This window comes from Erpetoichthys calabaricus, chromosome 12, assembly GCF_900747795.2.
Source record: "Erpetoichthys calabaricus chromosome 12, fErpCal1.3, whole genome shotgun sequence".
Taxonomy (NCBI): Eukaryota; Metazoa; Chordata; class Cladistia; order Polypteriformes; family Polypteridae; genus Erpetoichthys; species Erpetoichthys calabaricus.
This window is the reverse complement of record NC_041405.2, coordinates 141,004,266-141,025,234: the sequence shown is the minus strand read 5'-3', so window position 1 is coordinate 141,025,234 and position 20,969 is coordinate 141,004,266. Positions and strand designations below refer to the sequence as shown.

General features: G+C 43.0%; 1 protein-coding gene across 4 annotated transcripts in view; it reads left to right on the top strand.

Annotated features, from left to right (window-relative positions):
• tle2a (TLE family member 2, transcriptional corepressor a) overlaps positions 1-20,969 on the top strand; it is a 125,646-nt gene that overhangs the window by 39,400 nt on the left and 65,277 nt on the right. For all 4 annotated transcript variants that reach the window (XM_051935260.1, XM_051935259.1, XM_051935262.1 and 1 more), the window contains exons 2-4: positions 3,356-3,498; positions 12,547-12,610; positions 12,749-12,793. In XM_051935260.1, the coding sequence (XP_051791220.1) occupies positions 3,356-3,498; positions 12,547-12,610; positions 12,749-12,793 (252 nt within the window). The remainder of the gene's footprint in view (positions 1-3,355; positions 3,499-12,546; positions 12,611-12,748; positions 12,794-20,969) is intronic.

The window sequence follows — 20,969 nt, the reverse complement described above, 5'->3', positions numbered from 1 at the left end:
CGTTTTTGGTCTGCAGAGACAACAGAAGGAGGTTTAGCGCACCCGCTACCCCCTGGCCTGGCGTGGAATTACCTTCACTTGGTCCATACGCCGTCCTCCTACTTGCACGTGTGTGACATGTAGCAGTTCAGCATCCATTTTGTATTTTCAAAGATGAAAGTTTAAAATTGCTCAAAACTTGAACATTTTGTACTGTTGGCTGTTGCACCTTTTATCCTTTTTCAAATTCAAAAAATCAAAGCTGGTGCCTTTTGTGACGTTATGTGGTAAGACGTGAGCAGCAATCCATCATGGATGTAGAGAAAGTGAGTGCTGTGGGGGGCATGGAGAATCGCTGGTGGGCCTGGTGCTAAACTAATTAACCACTGGGGTTTAAAGGCAACATTACAATTAACTGTGAAATCGTCAAAGCCTCCATAACGGAGAACTTAATCCTGCTTCCACCTGAATGACACACACGTGAAGTCGGAGGCTGCATTGTACCTTCTGGCACTTCCTCCAGCTCAAGACGTGTTACACTTGATATTTCTGAGCAGATCTTTCTAGTATTTACACCTCCATCGGCGTCACCTCCAAATGTGGCTTAAGTGCTGTCCCCTTTCTGTAAGAGCACCTCACTTTCACCAGAGTTGACCATCTTATTGACCTACCACAGGTTCTCCTTCCACGAGCGTGAAAAGAGGGACTGAAAGTGTGAAAAATAAATTTGGAATCGGAATCCGCTCAGATTTGTTGGAAGTTACACTTATGGAGGATAGTAAAGCTCGGTGGGCTTCAAATAAGCTGCCAAAACAGTCAGAGGTTCATTGTAGCTGTGTTCATTTTTTTTAGACTTTTTGTTGTGGTGTGTTTCAGATACATTTGTGTAATCATTCATGAATCATTATTCAGTATCGATGAAGACTAGCCATTTATTGATAGGATGGTAAGCCTCCAAGGCCGTTCCAGAATAATCTTAACATGGGAAGATGCTATCTAAATGTATTATTGCTTAAGGTAGGGTCCTTTTTTGCGATGGATATGATTTACCCACCATTTTGATAAGTGAGAATGGTGATGAGTGCTCTTTAATTTGCTTTGGAATGCAACTGAAGCTGGCAGCATGATAGTGAATTTTGTGTTTTGTCATTCTGGGGAGCAGCTCCGGTAGAGTATACATTATAGATTTTATTAGTTGAGTATACTAGTATAGTAACAAGGGGGTTGGCCTTCAAAAAATGCACAAACAATGCCTACCCCAGCCAGGCTGAGCCCAAATTCCACAGGCAGGCTTTGGCCTACACCAGCATAAAATAGCCCCTCGAGTTTCAAAGTTCCAAAAGATTTCTATGATATTCAAAACTATACCACAAAAATACATTCAAATGCCCTCCTGCAAAAAGGAACCATCAAAACCTTTGGCTAAGGAGAACAAGGCCACAAAATAATCTTTATAAGTTAACAAATTTATTCAGAAATCTTTTAAGTGCAAAAATGGCAAGAAATAAGGCAAAAAAAGATCTTCCTAAAATGGCAATCCAGAGCAAACAAATCCCAATACGCAATCCAATAATTAAAATTCAAAAACAGAAGCAAAACAATGGAGTGTGCACTCAAAGGTCAATGACGCTCTACTGAATACTGCAGGGCGGAGCTTACAATAAGTTTTGCATGGCCCCGCCTCCTGGAGCTCCACCCACAAACAAGGAGTAGACACCAGTTTAAAGAGAGGGTGCATAATAAACACATCCAACAGAAATAGCACACTACATGAAAAATATGTTAGTAAAAAGAGAAAATGCTGTAAATGCAAGCCAGGGATTTCATTTTGGATTGATGGATTTTTATAGCCAAGGGGTGGAGGTGACCTCAAGATCACATCTCTGCTTTCCGGCAGATGATGATGATGTCCTGTTGGCTTCATCGGGTCGTGATGTCAGGTGCGCACTGGGGTAGTTTGCAGCTTAATGTGAAGTGTTTGTGGTGAGGTCATAGTTCTCCACCAGAAAAAGTATCTTCTTGTTCATGAGTGATGTTGGTTGTGGTGGGGCCAAGAAGCCAACAAATGGATCGGAACGGAATCTTCAGTTAATGTAGGCATTGTACCAGTCGGTCTTGGAGAGAAGGGAGCTGAGCCAAAAGGCAAAGTTCTCTATATTCACCTCAAACTGCACTCATAGTCTCTCCTATGACCAGGAGCTTCAGGTAGTGACTGAAAAAAACGAAATTGCGGATATTAAAGGTGGAAATGACCTTCTTTCACTGGGTGTCTCGGTTCAGCCTTGGAGATCGGGTGAAGGGTGTAGAAGAACATTCGGGAAAAGGTCAAAGTAGAGCTGCTGCTCCTCCTCATCGAAAGGAGCCACTTGAGGTGCTTTAGTCTCCCTGAAGAAGTTTCTGGCTTGCCCAACCTGGAAGGAGACCACAGGGCAGACCTAAGGCATGCTGGAGAGATTCTGTCTTTCTGCTGATTGTATCCCCCGGAGGAGATGGAGGTGGCTACAGGGATGTCTGGGCATCTGCTATCCCTGTGACCCCTACCAGATAAGAGGCAGAAGATGGAAGGATGCGTAAAACTCTGGCTGTAATAAAACAGTAAATGGTGTAATCGAAGTTGATGCAATGAAGGGTCCATGTTTTAATCTCGTGTAGTGAAGTTTGAGTAGAATGGAGAATAAATGTAATCATTTAGGACGCAACTTATTAGATGTAACAAAGGGTACTTTTTTTTTTTTTTTTTTGGTTTTGGAATGCTGATAAAATAGACACCATGAAGGCTGCAGTGTTATTCTGGGGTGCTGTCCAAGTTGGAGTGAAGGTCTATTATTTTTGTCTTTCTGTGGTGCAGCCCAAATTATATGAAACCAACTACCAAGCTGCATGGTTGAGGTAGAAAAGGTTGTCAAAGTTAAGAATTATTTGGATGTGACAGCTTAGCTATTAACTAAACAAATGAGCTTAATGGACTCCTTTAGTTTGTCATATTTATGTGCTTATGTTCATACATGATGGCTGCTAAGTTTCTCAGTGTTCTATACTAATGCTGAAAGTTGTCCTTCACACCTCATGTATCTCTCTGTTTTTGGGGCGGTTGACCTCTGCCACATGGTGGCGCCTTAGCGGCAGAATTTCCTTTCCTGGCTTCAACTCCCTTCTACCTTCTGCTGCCTGCATCATGTCTTCCATTGCAGTGGCCCCTGTCATTGGGCCATAGGTCTGCTTTCGATGCTGGAGCACTGTGGATGGCACTGAAGCCGGAAGTCTCTTCACAGTCACTTCTGTCCTTTTAATGGATGGGTTGCCTTACATGAACATGTGATGTCAGTTCGTATGGAGATGCCCTTTTTTTAATGTTATGCGTCTGATCTCTCTGCAGGCTCCTTTGCAGCCACCCCCTGGCTCGTCTGCCTCTGCTGCAGCTGCAGCCTCCGGGACCCCTCAGTCCCTGAAACTGACATACCCGGAGACCCTGGACCGCATCAAGGAGGAGTTCCAGTTTTTGCAAACACAGTATCACAGGTATGTTACGAGTCGTTCTGGGAGGGGGAAATACGAATGCCTGGCAGTGGTATGACATCTATGGGTCTGGTTACCTGCCATATTGTCTTCTCATTAGCTGTAAATGTTACTGAAAACCTGTCATGTCAGAGAATTTGACATAAATGGAGTTTATTTCCGTTTAGAATCACTGTAGTAATTACTTGACCTGAAAGGTCTGATTTGTTGAACCAAAATGTGGGCTGGTGCCCAAGTGTTCCTCGTGCCTTGTGCCTGATGATTGCTGGGATGGGTTCCAGCCACACTGCGGCCCTGCCCTGAATAAGCCAGTTAAGAAGATGGATGGATTTGTTGTCCTATCCTTTTATAAGCACCTACTAATTGGGCTGAATTGGGCCTGCTGTCTCATAGTTCTTGTGATGTGAGTTGAGTTCTGTTGCTGACCCGTGTTCCATCTGTGTATTTTCACATTCTTGCCATATTACATGGTGCGTGTTTAGGTTAGTCAGATTCGAGTTTGAATAGCGTGCCCTGTGGAAGTCTGGCATCCAGTTCAGGGCAGATACCGGCCATATTTTTCCTTCTGCATCTCAAAGATGTGTGTTGGCTCAATTTGTAAATGTAGGTCATCTCCATGTTAAGTGTGTGACACGTTGAGCCGGCGTCCCAACCAGCGTCGGTTTGTGTGTTGAACCTGTTGGACTCCTGTGACACTTGAATAGAGAAACAGTAGATCTGTGAAACAGGTATGACCCCCCTGTGCTGATGATCCTTACCATGCCAACTGTGAACTCCTCTCTATAAGCTTCTAATAATAAGCGTTTGAGGACTCCCTTGTTTAGTAAATTTGTTTAACTAGCTGTTAGGTTTTTGTCACCCTTTATGGATGTGGTGAGAGAGGACATGCAGGTGATGGGTGTGACAGAGCAAGATGACGAGGACAGGAAGATATGGAAGAAGATGATCTGCTGTGGTAACCCTAATGGCAACAGCCGAAAGAAGAAGAAGGAATCGCTACTCGTTTGTTTTCTTCTGAGCTCTTCACTTGGGATGGTCAATTTTGTAACCCTGTCCTGTAACACTTATTCCCAAATGGTACCCTAACACAGTTGGCTCAAATTTGTTAACCTCTTTTTTTTGTAAGTCACTTTGGATAAAAATGTCTGCTAAGCAAATAAATTGTAACGTAAATAGAGCTGAAAGCATGGGCCAGTGAGGTGCATTTTGGGATTTGTGGGAAGACCTGTTGGAGGTTCGGTGCGTTCAGTTACTCTTGGCTTTAAAGTATCTTAGCAAAGCTGCACCGTTCTACAGAGTACAGTCGCCATGTCGGTTTTGAAGACTGGATGTTGGTCGACTCAATTGTAAATCCCATTAGAACTTTTGATGAACACTGCTTCATCCTGCATCTCTGCCACAGAGTCCGAGCAGAACTGCTCTGAGGTGCGCTCACCACCCAAGTATGACTTTTGCTGTATGTACTCTGTCTTCGTGACAGTAATGAACCTATAAACCCTGAGCTCCGGATGAATGATTGCAAAACCGTCTCCAGTCTTCAGATTTGACTTTTTCCGTGTGGACTCTGGGGCAGTTTCTGACAAGCAGCCCACTCTAGTTTTTCATAAAGCTCATAGGCTTCACTACCCCTTTAGACGTTGAACACCAGTGGGGCACCAAAGTGTCCACAACCACCAGTCCTTCTCTTTCTCGGTTTATTTTTTTGAGACTTTTCATCAGGACTTGAGTTCAAGGGAAGCCTCACCCCCTCCTTACCACTGATCCATGCCTGATCCTCGGTGTTTTGTTTCTGTCCGCATGCAAAATCCTTCTGTAGAAAGTAGCTCATAACTTAATTAAAGAGGCAAGAATTAATGGCATTGAGCCATAATGGAGGAATATGATCTGATTTGGCTGCCCAGCTCAACCTAAATGTAAAGGATGGGGGGTATGTCTGCCCTTGCAGGACTGCAGGCAAAAACTAATTCTCCTTCTATCCTTTAATCCCTGCCCTCCTCCCTACCAGCCGGCAGTGTAATCCGAGGTGGCGCATCTCTCCTGATCTCGGGAGTTCAATTATTCAGCGATTGAAAAGAATGATGCCTGTAAATGTATTACGTTTAGTCCCAGGGCCCGGGGGCCCGGCCTCCTCATCACTCTGATAAATGAGTCAATTTTCTCTGAGCACATTCATTTGGCTCACAGAGGGAGGTGGATGAGGAAAGGATTACCTGTTGCAGATATATATATAAATTATTTTTTTTTCCTCCTGTTTAATGTTGCTGCATTAATAATATTCTAATTTCCTAGGCCCTCTCTTGCCCTCTTGGGAGAGATTGCCATTTTTATGTCTTAGTCTAGCGGAAGGGGCATCTCCCTGGGATTTGGTGGCCAAAAAGTCCTTCTTTGCTTTGGTTCTTGGAGCCTTTCCTAGATATTTGGAAAAGGGTGGCATTTTAATGCACACAGACCTACTATCCTAAAATAAAAAATGCAACTTCTTTGTGTTTTTGTGTACATTTTTTAAAATTTCCTTCACATATCTGGTCATAGGTTTTCAATTAAGGGTAAGGTCAAGGTTGTAGCTTCATTAGTTTGTGAGTAATAGTGCGACGGACGGACAGACATTTGCATTATATGCGTGTGTGTGTGTGTGTATTTATATATACACTATATTGCCAAAAGTATTGGGACACCTGCCTTTACACATACATGAACTTTAACAACATCCCATTCTTAATACATAGGCTTTAATATGAAGTCAGCCCACCCTTAGCAGATAAAACAGCTTCAACTCTTCTGGGAAGGTTTTCCACAAGGTTTAGGAGTGTGCTTATGGGAATTTGTGACCATTCTTCCAGGAGAACGTTTGCGAGGTCAGGCACTGATGTTGGATGAGAAGGCCTGGCTCACTCGCAGTCTCCGCACTAATTCATCCCAAAAGTGTTCTATCAGGTTGAGGTCGGTCAGGGCTCTGTGCAGGCCAGTCAAGGTCCTCCACACCAAACTCGCTCATCCATTTCTTAATAGATCTTGCTTTGAGCACTGGTGAGCAGTCATGTTGCCATCCCCAAACTGGTCCCACAAAGGTGGGAGCATGGGATTGTCCAAAATGGCTTTGACTGCTGAAGCATTAAGAGTTCCTTTCACTGGAACTAAGGGGCCAAACCCAACCCCTGAAAAACAATCTCACACCATAATCCCCCCTCCACCAAACTTTGCACTTGGCACAATGTAGTCAGGCAAGTACCGTTCTCCTGGCCAGACTCGTCCATCAGATTGCGTGATTCATCACTCCAGAGGACACGTCTGCACTGCTGTAGAGTCCAGTGGCGGTGGGCTTTACGCCACTGTATTCAACGTTTTGCATTGCACTTGGTGATGTCAGGCTTGGATGCAGCTGCTCAGCCATGGAAATCCATTCCATGAAGCTCTCTCTATATGCACTGTTCTTGAGCTTTTGGAGGTCCTGTAGCTATTGACTCTACAGAAAATTGCCGGCCTCTGCACACTGTCCGCTTCAGTATGCACTGTCCCCGCTCTGTGATTTTATGTGGCCTACCACTTCGTGTATGAGTTGCTGTTGTTACTTCCACTTTGTTATAATACCACTGACAGTTGACCGTGGAAATTTCACGAATGGACTTCTTGCACAGGTGGCATTCTATCACGGTACCACGCTTGAATTCACTGAGCTCCTGAGAGAGACCCATTCTTTCACAAATGTTTGTAGAAGCCGTCTGCATGCCGAGGTGCTTGAGTTTATAAACCTGTGGCCACGGAAGTGATTGGAACACCTGAATTCAGTGATTTGAAAGGGGGGGTCCCAATACATTTGGCAACATATATAGATTTTGAGGGCTGAACTGCCATTTTAGTGCAGACCAAGAAAACCTCTTTGGAAAAGGTGGTCTCTGTGTGGTACCAAGCCAACTTTAGAATGGTCCTGTGCCGGATCACATTCAATCTCTGTGAAATACTGTGAATTATGGGTAAAATTGTTTGGTGCTATGGGATCCTGGTAAGCCAAAGGATGTGGCTGTGTAATGACTTGGTGTGGGTGAGGCTAGGCAGCTGAGAAGAACTGGTTGATCTGGCAAAGGTAGGCTTTCCACAAACTCTCTGTTTGAAAGAATGAAGGGGAAATTTTTTCTATAGGACGCCAAAACAAACTCTTGAACAAACATTCTGAAAGTCTACCACCGCTGCTACTCATGCAGATTTAATGCAAGGAACTTGTCGCCATCTCATTCTGCAAACTGTTAAAACGCCCTGTCCATTCACCTTAAGCCCCCCCAACCCCCCCCCCAAAAAACTCCCCCATCCCTACTCTGTCTTGCCTAATTTTCTAGCTTTCCTTTACCTTTCCATTTATATTTGCTTGGCAGACTCTTTTATTCAAAGTGACTTACAACAGAGGTAAAGATAGTCAAGTAACATTAGGCTAGGGCCCGTTTGTTCAGCAAGTGTAGTGGGACAGGTAACAAAAGTCGCCATCACTGTGCTTTCAGTTGGCCCCAGTGTCCACTCTGTGGTTCCTGCACTCTGATGCCAGCTACCCTTCAGGTGTATTCACACTTAGTTTATTTGGTGTATTTTTTTTTCGATTAGTTGGTTCGATTAGTTAGATTATGGCTTTGCTTCCCAGGTCCTCCCTGCATCGAGAGTGCTTTGAGTACTGAGAAAAACAACTATATAAATGTAAAGAATTATTATTATTATATCAACATGTCTATCTAGTGCAGACCAACAAACTTTACCAAGACCTTTTGGAAAGGGTAATCTCTGTGTGGTACCAAGCCAACTTTAGAGCAGTTCACATTTGGTATGAATGTGATCTGGCACAGGACCAATTGAACTACTGTATAAGCCGGGTCTTGAAACCCGAAAAATCGATCATAAAATCAGAGCCCAACTTATCCATCCATCCATTATCCAACCCACCATATCCTAACTACAGGGTCACGGGGGTCTGCTGGAGCCAATCCCAGCCAACACAGGGCACAAGGCAGGAAACAAACCCCGGATAGGGCGTCAGCCCACCGCAGAGCCCGACTTATTCGCCCGTTCAAAAATGTGACACTTAAATTTTTTTTCTTACATCTTCTTGCCTCCTCCAATCTCGTACCAGTTTCTCAGAAACATTGAATTTTGTTGCAGCAGCACAGTTACCAGTTTCTTTTGCCACTTCAACGACTTTTAATTTAAAACCAGCTTCATATTTTCTTCTGATCGAACGCTCCATCGTAGATAAGGGATGCTCCTATGACAAAGGTATATGAGGGTGTGAGATACAAAAAACACAAAACAGTGCAAACATCGCTTCGGAATAATTTGGGTACTGCTGTGTGGTCAGGTAGGCACAATACATAGCAAAAAAAATAAAAGGCCGTGTGCTCCATGGTTACTCTCTCACGTGGGCGTTAGCATATCATAATCTCTTGGTCCAATAGCGTGAGTTTTCCGCATTTGACTTGTATGGCCGACATTATAAAATACCGGAAGTTATACTGTAAAATCAAGTCCAGACTTATCCGTGAGAGAACTTTAACGCGAGTATATATACGGTATGTGAAATACTGTGCATTATGGGTATTATTGTTTGTGCTATGGTAGTTACGCTAAGCGTCTGCTGCCGGGAATTAGGGAATCTCATTCATAGCATAACAAGTCAAGAGATAAAATACAGCATTAAAATAACACTAAAATAAATACGCACATAGGTACAAAGCCTGATTCAGACTCGGGGACTCTTTTGCGCACGGGTCATCGTAATTAATATATACAGAGGTCACAAAAAACAAATAGCAGTGGGCTGTAAGACTGACAATCAAAGACCTTAATCTTACATTAGAACTTTAAAACTTTTGAAAGGTTTAGATGAGAACAGGCCATTCAGCCCAACAAAGCTTGCCAGTCCCATCCACCTGATGCCTCCAAAATACCATCAAGTCCATTTTGTAGGTCCTTGAACTCTTACGGTCTACCACACTACTTGGCCACTTATTCCAAATGTCTATGGTTCACACAAATGTTACGAAATCTTTCTTCACACAGAGAAGTTTACCTTAACAAGTTTCCAACTGTGTCCCCGTGTTCTTGATGAACTCATTTTAAAATAAGTCCCGATTCTCTACGATCCACTGGACTAATTCCCTTCATAATTTTAAACATTTCAATCAGGTCTCCTCTTAAACTCTTTTCACTTAAACTGTAAAGGCTCCATTCTTTTAATCTTCTCTCATACCTCTCAGTCTTCGAATCAGCCCTGTTGCTCTTCTCTGGACTTTTTCTAGTGCTGCTGTGTCTTTTATGCTGCTTGGAGACTAAAACTTCATGCAATACTCAAGTATTCCTTACACCATAAAAGTGATGCGAGTCCACTTAGTGCAATGGCTTTTTGGCCACAGTGCAAATATGGAGGCACAATAACTTTGACCTATGTAATAAATGTTGGTCAAACATTATAAAACAGGCATTATTTCTTCTCTCTATTATAATAAAAAAAAAAAATTCTGGGACAAGATGAGACTTTTTAGCTTGGGACGAGACGTGATTTTCTCGGAGAGACACTTTCACGTCCCATAAGACAAGACTTTGTGCCAAGAGATTGAACCATGCCTGGGGCTGGAAATAAAAGACAACGACTAGATGACAAAGTAGAATGTCATAAAGAATTCAAAAATGTTGGTGCGGTACACATGCAGAGCAGGTTAAAGATAAAGTACTAAAATTCGAAATTCTCAAAAAAATGATAGTAAAGATCGCATCAGCGCAAACAAACGGAAATTATTACTCTGTGAATTAACAGAACAGCGAAAAGCGATTGAATATATTGTTCAGATTTATACTTTAAGTCAGAGACTCGTAGATCATCTAATTTGTGTTGCCATCAGGGAAAAGTAGTGTTTCTTTCCAATGAAGAGGCATATCCGTGGAATTTAAAGATTTGTTGTTTGGTGAAAGTGAAATCAACATACACGAGCGACAGAGACGCGAAGTGGCTGGTGCATAGTGTAGGCCGGGGGGGGTTGGCGAGTGAAGTGAGCTTATTCTATTGTATTGATGATATTTGAAGAACACAACATTCCATGCATCATGTCAAACTTGAGAAACCATAATTCACCCCCCTGCAAAAAATAAACCTTATTAACAAATATTTTCAACAGTTAAGATAGTAGACTTGTGATTTGAGATAAACTTCAATTAAGGTGGTTGTCATGAAGCAAGGTCCATGGCGGCTCAAGTTTTTAGAGTAGAAGTGCGTTAAAGCTCGGGGTCAGGTTGCAGGGGTGCAGTAGCGTGGCAGAGCGGCTCCAGGGTGTTGATGTGATGATCGGCATGTAGATGCACGCAGTTTGGCTGATTTTTCCTCCTTCGCACTACGGGGTACGTAATTAACACCTACGCTTGTCAACATTTAAATAGAGAGTCTGTTCTGGAATAGTGACTGGCGATATTGGAAGATCGCGTAAGAGCAGTGAAGAGGAGGTGACAGAGCAGTCGGACCTTGCGAGGGAGCGAAATTTAATGGCTCTCTGAGGGGTGTCCCCGCTGAACAGCTGTGTAGGAGTGGAGAATTTGATTGACCCTCCCATGGATCTAAGAGGTGCGGATGGGAGATGGAGGGCTGGCTAGGTGTGCCACGGCTGATGAGGATGAGGGCAGGTGTGGCATGATTCAGGAGAAGGTAACCACAGCTGTTGGCATCACTGCCAGCTGAGAAGACCTGCTTGGGTGAGCTGGAGAGATGGAGAGAGGAGCCTAACCTGATGCCTTGGAGTGTTTCATAATGGGATTTTAATGTATTTATTGTTGGTTTTTAACTTTTTAATTGGATTATTTATTAACTTTATTATCTGCACTGTATGGATTTCGAGTTAATAAACGTACACTTTGCACTTAGGACAGTTGAACTTGGTTGTTCTCTCTGAGTTGCCACTGTGCCCAAATGCAAACTATTAGAGGGTCAGGTGGACATTTTAGTGCTGGGTATGCGCCCTGGACATTGACCCCTGTCAGAGGCTATTGGAGAGAAAGTATGGCTCATCATGTGTCTGATACGTGTACTGTCACAAAACCGAAGCAGATCAGGATAGGCCCTCCGTCATCTTCTGTTCACTCGCTTATTTGTAACGTGTCCTTTTTCTACCCTCTGTAGGAGCGCATCATTTTCAAGTAGTTTGGTGATGGGTGTTTTGCTGACAGAGCTTTGTTTAGTAAATAAGCCAAATAATTATGTGAAATGCAGTAGTGCGCAAATACAACTCTTGTTGACCCTCCATGCTATTATTTTTTGATCAGTGGAAAAAATGTTTCTGCCCTAAGAGAGGTCCATGACACACTCACGAGAGTTTTTATCACTATATTTAATTTTCTTGAACATTTGCAGTGTGAACTGAACTAACTGGAAGTTGAAGTAAAATAATGAATCCTCCCCAAATTCAGAACAAAGCAAACTGACTACGAGTGTGAAGATGCCTTTTAAATGAAGGTGCACCCCGATTTTCTCATCCCTACCTCCACATCACTTACACTCAGCCTTCCATTATGTCACAATTCTCTCTTTAATGAAGCAATTTTGGAGGAGGATGGAGAGCAGCCTCGAGGCAAGTTTAGGCGTCTTTAAAATAAATGGTCTGTTCAATCTGGACATCGCAATGTGTTGGTAAAATCTTTGTCTAGGGTGGCACAGTGCTTAGTGTCTCTTCCTCACAGCTGCAGTTCATTGGATTGGAATTCTGGACCCAGTCACCATCTTCATGGAGTTTGTATGTTCTCCCAATGTCTCTGCAAATTTTCTTTTCTGAGGGCTCCCGTTTTTTTTCCCCCTGCATTTTAAGGTTGATGTTAACTTGAGCAGGAACTGCGATTTGACTGGCGGCCTGTCTGGTTTTAGTTCCTGCCTTGCACCCTAATAGATTCTGCAACCTTGAATTCCATTAAGTGCACTAAAATACGTATGTCTAGATCTTTGAATCTTTTGTTTAGCAGTTGTGGTGCACCTCGATGGTGGGCTTTGGCTTTGGAGTGAGTGGTCTCTTGATGATTTCCCCTTTTCTGTCTCCTCAGCTTGAAGCTGGAGTGTGAGAAGCTGGCCACAGAGAAGACGGAGATCCAGAGACACTATGTTATGGTGAGTACTGGAATCCTTCCATTTCTCCATCGACATCCTTGAAATACTCCCGTCACCCTTAGTTGTGTGCTGAAGCCCCCCCAGTCCGCTTGTTTGCCGTAAGGTATTGATGCTTTGTCTTTCTTTTTGTCCTTTTAGTATTATGAGATGTCCTACGGCCTCAACATTGAAATGCACAAGCAGGTAAGACCCTGAGCGGCTCTGGAGCAAACTGTTAAACATCTGTATGTACAATTTTTACAATGATCGAATGGGGTGGGGGGGGGGGGGTCTCACTTGTTGACATATTGAGCAGGTTGCAGTAGGATAAACCGCTCTTTACCTCGTAGTCTTTGTAAACCATTAACATTTAGTGTGGGGTCTCTCCATTTCAGGGGCTGCCACTTCCACTTCTCTTCTCACTTTGCCTGCTATATGAACTCTTAAGTGGTCTGAAGTAGTGCAAGTCTACCACTAGTTTCAGGTATTTTTTGAGAAGCATTTTGCTGTTTTGGAGGTGAAACATCCATAGTGAGTCTGCTGTGCAGATTCAGCTTAAGGCAAAAATCTCAAGACTTTGGAATTTCTCCCATTTTAACATATAAGTTATGGGAACTGGGAACAAACTTCTGAGCCTTTAAAAGTATCAGGGTGAGATACTGGGAAAATATGGCCATTGGCTAACCAAATGAGCTTGATGGGCTTCATGAGATCCTCTTGTTTATCAAACTTTTTTCTTGTTGTTCAGTAGTAAGGAATTTTGATGTAAGATAAATCTGTTATTTAGTGATATCCACCTGATGGGCTCACACAGTAGGCTAAATGCACACACTCTTCTGGATTCTGAGTCAGCCAGCTGCTTCACTTCCTGTGCCATTATCCAAATCGACTAGCTATGGCGTTTTTCACCGATCACTTTAAGATGCGTCATTTACCGTAACTCTGGGCACAAGTCACATTATTAAAACATTGTGCCAAACATCAGGAGCTAAAATGGAGAAGGGCCTCAGACTATAGAGTTCAAGCTACAGCCACAATTAGTAAGTTCCGGACATATTAAAGACTTGGGTCTCCTGTGAACTTACATGGGACAAATGTGATTTACATTAGGCTTTTTTAAAATAAATAAATTTCAAAAATTAGTCATTAAACTTTATTCATGGACAGGTGAATATGTATATAATCTTAATATTGCAACAGTGCTGGACAAGTTATATTAGCCAGGGATGAGTCTCGAAAAGAATGAGCTGGCGTTACATCATCAATAGCAGGATCACCTGTGAAAATGACTGCTCTCCACAGTTGCACATACTTTTTCCAACTAGTGTGGCAAAAGGCTAGCAGTCCTTTATAGGATAGCGAGCCACCTCAAAGAGCAGAGAATCCATTGATTGCGGTGCTCAGCGCCAATGCTACAATAAATAACATGAGTCTGCTGGACATCTTGCGTTGTGAAAAAGAGAAGGTCTCTGTCTGAGCCGACAAAATGGTGAATGCTAAAAAGCTGCTTTATTGCAAGGGTCTCAATTTGTTTCCTCCGCTGGAGGATCGCTTCTCTGAGAGAGATGTTTTATCAAGCGCTAGGTCAACATCTGCTGATGTTGTAGTCATGGTCCTCAAGGATTTTATTATCCTCTGTATCACCTGGTGTGTCAGCCAACGTCAGTCGCTTTCTTCTCTCCCAAACCCCTCGGTGTTGAAAGGGGAACGGAGAAATTGTTCCACTTGGACAACACAGGGACCATTCTCTTCAACAGTCACCACCCTGGCTTGTGAAAATCCTCGATTTTAAAATGCCAACTACAAACTTGGGTATGGGGACAAACCATAAAGCTCTCTCTCTCTCTCTCTCTCTTTCTTTCCGGTTAGTGCAAATCCATTCAGATTGGGTTTCCTTATCCGAAGGAAGTGAAAGAAAACTAAGAACCTTGTTGTGTTTACTGGAAGCCAAAGATAAAGGTACACAACAATGTTCAACTGTTGAGCTATCTGTACCCTGAAACTTAAACTTCTTTTTCTCGGACATTCTTGCCACTAAGCAAACTCCGGTGTGGACAGCAGAGGTGAATGAGCTGGCTGAGATTTCACTAAGTACGTCAGCACTACTGTGTGCATAAGAGCCTATTGTGATAGGAATAAAACTTGAGGCCAGTGGTGGACATTAAGGATAGGATGAAATTATCCTGAAAGAACAGGAGTATGGAACCCTTAATTGTAAGTCTTTAGTCAAGTCAAGTGGATTTGTCATACCATGACCCACACACTATATTGCAGCATACAGTGGAACAAAATAACAGGACCACAGTGCAAACTGTACATAAACCCAGGACAAGTGCAAGATGGGTAAAGACCTGTAATATACTATAAATCGATAAATTAAATAAGAGGTAAGTGAATGTATAGTAATTTTGATAGTGTAATAAATAAATAATAAATAATAGCAGTAAAATTAATAATAAAGTAGTGACAAGTGCAACATATGTACTGCATATAAATTTTGCTACTAAGGTCAGATCTGAGGGTAGGGGGGCAGCACAGAGTCCAGATTGCCAAGGGTTAAAAGAACTGGTTTGGATGCTATGGTTCCCTCTGCCAGATGGAAGTGACACAGAGACCGTGAGCGGGGTCCGTCATAACGTTGTTAGCTTTGCGGGTACAACACTTTGTATAAGAAGGGCAGAGAGGTCCCAGTGATCTTTTCTGCAGTGTGCACCATCCGTTGTAGGACTTTACAGTTAGAGACACTGCAGTTCCCAAACCAGACAGTGATGCAGCTGGGCAGAACGCTCTCTAAGGTGCCCCTGTAGAATGTGATGAGAATAGGGGGGAGGTCGTTTTGCCGCCTTCAGCCACCAAAGGAAGTGGAGATGCTGCTGCGCCTCCTTGGCTATGGAGGTGGTGTTAATTGTCCAGAAAAGGTTGGCTGCCAGGTGCACACCAAGGAATTGGGTGATGTTGACCAGATCCATAACAGCCCTCAATGTGCAGTGGGGTGTGGACAGCATGGGCCTTCCTGAAGTCAACAGTCCTCTGTTTAGTCTGGCCCATGTTCAGAGACAGTTTGTTGCACTTGCACCATTGTGTCATCAGCCAACTTAAGAATGGGGTTAGAGCTTTACACCGCCATACAATTATGAGAAGTGGGCCAAGTACACATCCCTCGGGGACACCAGCACTCAGAGTGATGGAACTGGAGATGGTGTTTATGACGTGGTCTCTCTGTCAGGAAGTCCAGGATCCAGTGATGTTAGGGGGAGGTGTTGTAGCCTAGCAGACCCAACTTCCCTTCTGAGGGATGGTAGTGTGGGCTGGGTTCTCCCATTCATAGTTAATTTTCAGAAGATTTGTGAATGTAAGTGGTCAGAGTATTCGGTACGGAAACCCCTATGCAATCTGTGATGTTTTCATCAGCGTCACAACAAAGGGCTGCATGCAGAAGTTGAAAATCCCCATTTGTTTGCTTTCACTCGAATCAAGGTTACAGTGCCTTTGTACATTATCTGCATGAAGATAAGAAAATTTTTGAGTTATGCAGCATTCATTCAAACAATTCATTCTAATGAATAGCATGAGCTTTAGAAATGTGAGAAGACCATTACACTAATTTTATTGCTTTTTTATATAACAAATTTGACCCCTTATTGTGCTACGTTTTAAGAAGAAATTAACTGAAGTGAATGCTTCATTTTTTGTGTTCTAAAAACCTTAAGGTTTGGTCATTTGATGGTGGGGATAAAACAGGAGCACTTTTCTCTGTTTTAAAAGAGGACCAGCCATGAGCGACAGCTCAACACCCCCATCTTCTCGTGTAACAACCTTTCTTCCCTACAGACCAAATCACAGTGAACTTTTCATGCCACGTGGTTGGTTTTGTTTTGATTTACTTCCATATTTACATGAGAATTTGCCCCAGCAAACAGAAAATGTATCTTTACCATGAGAAAAATAGGAATATGCGATTAAAATTATTATTTCCAGATCACTTGTGTTGTCACGAACATGTGTCGTAAACGCTGAAGGCACAGATGAATGCTTGAAATGTGTCTTGGCTTGAAAAATGATCAGGTTTGGTGAGCTTTTAAGCTTTTCTTCCATGCCTCATAGCCTCCATTGTAAAACACAAGAGTGGGTGATTTTTAAATGTATAGAAAGCGATTTCACCTGGCAAATGTTTATATACAGCATGTTTGTGAAGAAATAACTTTGACTTAAAAAATGGCTGCATTCACGGTTTTTGATTTCTGCTTATTAGCAATTAGATTCGTAAATTAAAAAGGAATCGGCAGTTCTCCATCACTCTTGTTTCCATTTATCCTGAATGTATTCATCGTGAACTACTTGGTTTAGTAACATATTTAGAAGGAAATTGAAGAGAAAGAAGTGAAGGACTGGATAGGGAAAAAAAAATTGACCTAAGGTTGACCTTGTATTGCAAAGTTAAAACGCCACCTGCTGTGGAATTAAATATGATCTGTCACTGGCAACTAAGGGGGGAATAAAAATCTGCAGCCACTGCGGCTCTCCAGGACCAACGTTGGTCACCACTGGTCTAGGATATAAGTTTGTAAATATTCTCATAAGTGGTATGATGACAATTTTTCCCTGATCTACTTTATAATTAAACGCTAAGGGCTGTGTGTATAGTCGCTCTGAGCAATCTAATTGGTCAGTTTGCCTTTGGTGACGTAATGAAAGAGGAAGTGCGAATGTGAGACGCACAAAGAGGAGTAAAGGGAGATAAGTTGCCTTCAAAGACTGCAAGTATAAAATGAGACAGAAGGTGAGAAAGGCGCCTCGCAAATAATGACTGAGTCGGAGACGCAGGCTTTACAGGAATGTGCCAGTGAAGACACACACACACGCACGCACGCGCGTGACTATGAAGGAAAGGTGCTGAAAGTACACACTGGGTAAGAGATAGCAAACACTTTTTTTAAATTCTATTATCTGTCTGCGACAGGTACGGTGGCTCGTCCACCATAAATTCTATAAGAAAGTGTATTTCCTCTGCAAATACCCCTGTACCTTGGGGTTAGGATACAGTCCCCCATCCATTTTGTATCCTATAGAAAGTAACTAAATGAGTGTAGCATCAGGGAGGTCATCTGGCTATATAAACGTTTTTGCTTCAAAGCCCCCAAAATTTGGATGTAACCTGGGTGAACCTAGATATTGGTTGTTCACCCAGCAGAGGTAAATTTTAGGAATGTTGTTGACTTTAAATACAATTGTTCAAGTACACAACTTCACTTTGCTGGTTTGGAATTGACTTTACAGTCATGACCGACTTGAAAAGAAATTTTTAGTTTTGCATTTGGCTATGGTCCGTGTCACTACTGGTAGCATGAGGCCATACCTGGACCCTACAGCGCTAGCACAGGTAGTCTTTACTTCTTCAGGATGGCACATCAATATGTGCCATTGCCAGGTTTGCTGTGTCTCCCAGCACAGTCTCAAGGGCATGGAGGAGATTCCAGGAGACATGCAGTTACTCTAGGAGAGCTGGACAGGGCCATAGAAGGTCCTTAACCTATCAGCAGGACCGGTATCTGCTCCTTTGGGCAAGGATGAACACTGCCAGAGATTACAAAATGGAATGACCTCCAGCAGGCAGGCCACTGGTGTGAATGTCTCTGACCAAGCAATCAGAAACTGACTTCATGAGGGTGGCCTGAGGGCCCGACGTCCTCTAGTGGGCCCTGTGCTCACTGCCTGGCACCATGGAGCTCGATTGGCATTTGCCACAGAATACCAGAATTGGCAGGTCCACCACCAGTGCCCTGTGCTTTTCACAGATCAGAGCAGGTTCACAGTGAGCACATGTGACAGACGTGAAAGGGTCTGGAGAAGTCATGGAGAATGTTATTCTGCCTGTAACATCGTTCAGCATGACTGGTTTGGTGGTGGGTCAGTGTTGGGCTGGGGAGGCATATCCATGGAGGGACGCACAGACCTCTACAGGCTAGACAATGGCACCTTGACTGCCACTAGGTATTGAAATGAGATCCTTGGACCCATTGTCAGACCCTATGCTGGTGCAGTGGCTCCTGGGTTCCTCCTGGTGCACGACAATGCCCGGCCTCATGTGGCGAGAGTATGCAGGCAGTTCCTGGAGGATGAAGAAATTGATGCCATTGACTGGCCCCCACACTCACTTGCCTGACCGCAATCCAATAGAACACTTCTGGGTTGGGACATTATGTTTTGGTCCATCTGACGCTGCCAGATTGCACCTCAGACTGTCCAGGAGCCCAGTGATGCCCTGGTCCAAATCTGGGAGGAGATCCCCCAGGACACCATCCGTCATCTCATTGGGAGCATGAACTAACCCCCCCACCCCCCATCCCCGACGTTGCCAGGCATTCATACAAGCACGTGGGGGCCATACAAACTACTGAGTTCGATTTGGAGTTGCTGCAATGAAATTTTGACAAAATGGATTTGCCTGCCGCATGATTTTTTCCCTTTGATTTTCGGGGTGTCCTTGAATTCAGCCCTCTGTAGGTTGATCATATTCATTTCCATCAAACGTTATGCCGTCCTTTCGTTCCTAACACATTACCCTGTCCATATCAGTAGATATCTGATGTGTTTTCAGTTGGTTCCTTTAATTTTTTTTTTTTTTTTTTTTTTTGAGCAGTTTATATACATTTTTTTTAAATAGGATTATAAGAATTTGTTGTTCCCTTCCCCCCACTTTCTGGTGAAATTAATGGAAAGGTTTTCTAAGGATTAAAGAAGAGCTTTCATCATTGAATTATTAATGGTATTGACTGAAACATTTTTTTTTTTCTTTAAGGGAAATTCCCTTTTGCATTCAGCAGACGCCCCCTTCGTTTCTCTAGAATTTACATCCATTTCTTTTATTTGTTGACCAACTTTAGGAAGAAATGAAGGGAGTGTATTGGCAGGCTTCGAGTCCCTCAGCTATTCAAGCATGTCTCATTCCACCACCTCCCAGTACACCTTTGTTGTCCATTAAAGGGCCTTCTGAGTATTTCTCAAGTAGGGGAGTTCATCCCAGAGGACGTGGTGGGCAGTCGAGAAGCAGTGCTGCTGATCTTGCTTTTAATTCACAGAGCTGTGTGTTTACATAAACTGCCACAATTGGGGGGGGGGGGGGGGCCTTGCAGAAACCGAAACGGCCTTCATTGGCAGGCAAGCTTATCGGAAACTTGCACACCGCAATCTGATATTGAGCCTCCAGTATCTGAAAGCCCATCTGTCAAATTCAATGGGATTGACAGAATGGAGGTAAGAGTGGTCTGCAGCCTTTTACAGCAGGGGCCGCGTCCTTGTGCGAGAGCCAGAGAATGCGTGGCATGCCTCTCTGTCTTCTGCCAGTTCAAAAGGGTACATCTCGCTTTACTGGGCTGTTCATTCAAGCAGGTAGCTGCTGGTTGTGGCACATTGCAGCCTTGAAATCTCTGGAGAGAGAAGGGAGGGCTGAGGGATATGGGGACAAGAGTATGTGTGTGTGTGTGTGTGTGCTGCTCTTGGTTTCATGTACATTTTTGTGTATGAGAGAGTTTTATGTAATAATAAATCATGCACTCATTTTTTGTGTGCTTTTTTATTTCAAAGTTTGGTGGCGTTTTACTTGTGTACATATTCGATTGTTCTGTTGTCTAAGTTCTAACAATGAGCAAACAAGAACACAATTTTCTTACATTTAATAATAATAATAATAATACATTTTTTTTTTAAAGTGTCTTTCAAGTTACCAAGGACACTATACAATTCGTATAAAACATTAAAACTTGCCATTAAACATCAACTATGTACAGTACACCCCTATAATTTGTTGGGGTTACGTTCCTAAAGCACCCGCGAATTGTGAAAAACCGCAACTTTTTTTTTTGGTTTAAAAAATGCCTTTTAGATGCCTATTTTTATAGTTTAAACCCTAAATAAAGTATGCCCCCAAAGCACTTTTTAAACTCGGCTTAATACATTACCTAAAAACAGAATGTAAAGGTAAACCCGTCTACTGTACAATACTGTACTGCTATGTCTCCCGTGGTGGTAGAATGTAAAATACCGATGTTACCGATATACGTACTGTAATTCATGCAATCGCGTTTTCTTTGGTATGCGCTGTCGTTTTCTTTGTTATAAGTAGAGTAAATGATAATTTCATTTAATTAAAATACAGTAAAATGTATGGGTACTCACCAATGAATGATATTGATGATGATGAAGTAGCTGTGCAGTACGATGCAGAAGATTTAAAACTCCTCAGGTGGCGCCTCTTCTTCAGGTGCTTCAGGAGGAGTCGTATCTTTGGACGGGTCTTCTTCTGGTGGGGTTTCATGCTGGCTTTTCTTTATAGGTTTTAGGAACGGTGTGATGGGAAGTTGCTACGTTATCTCCTGTAGCG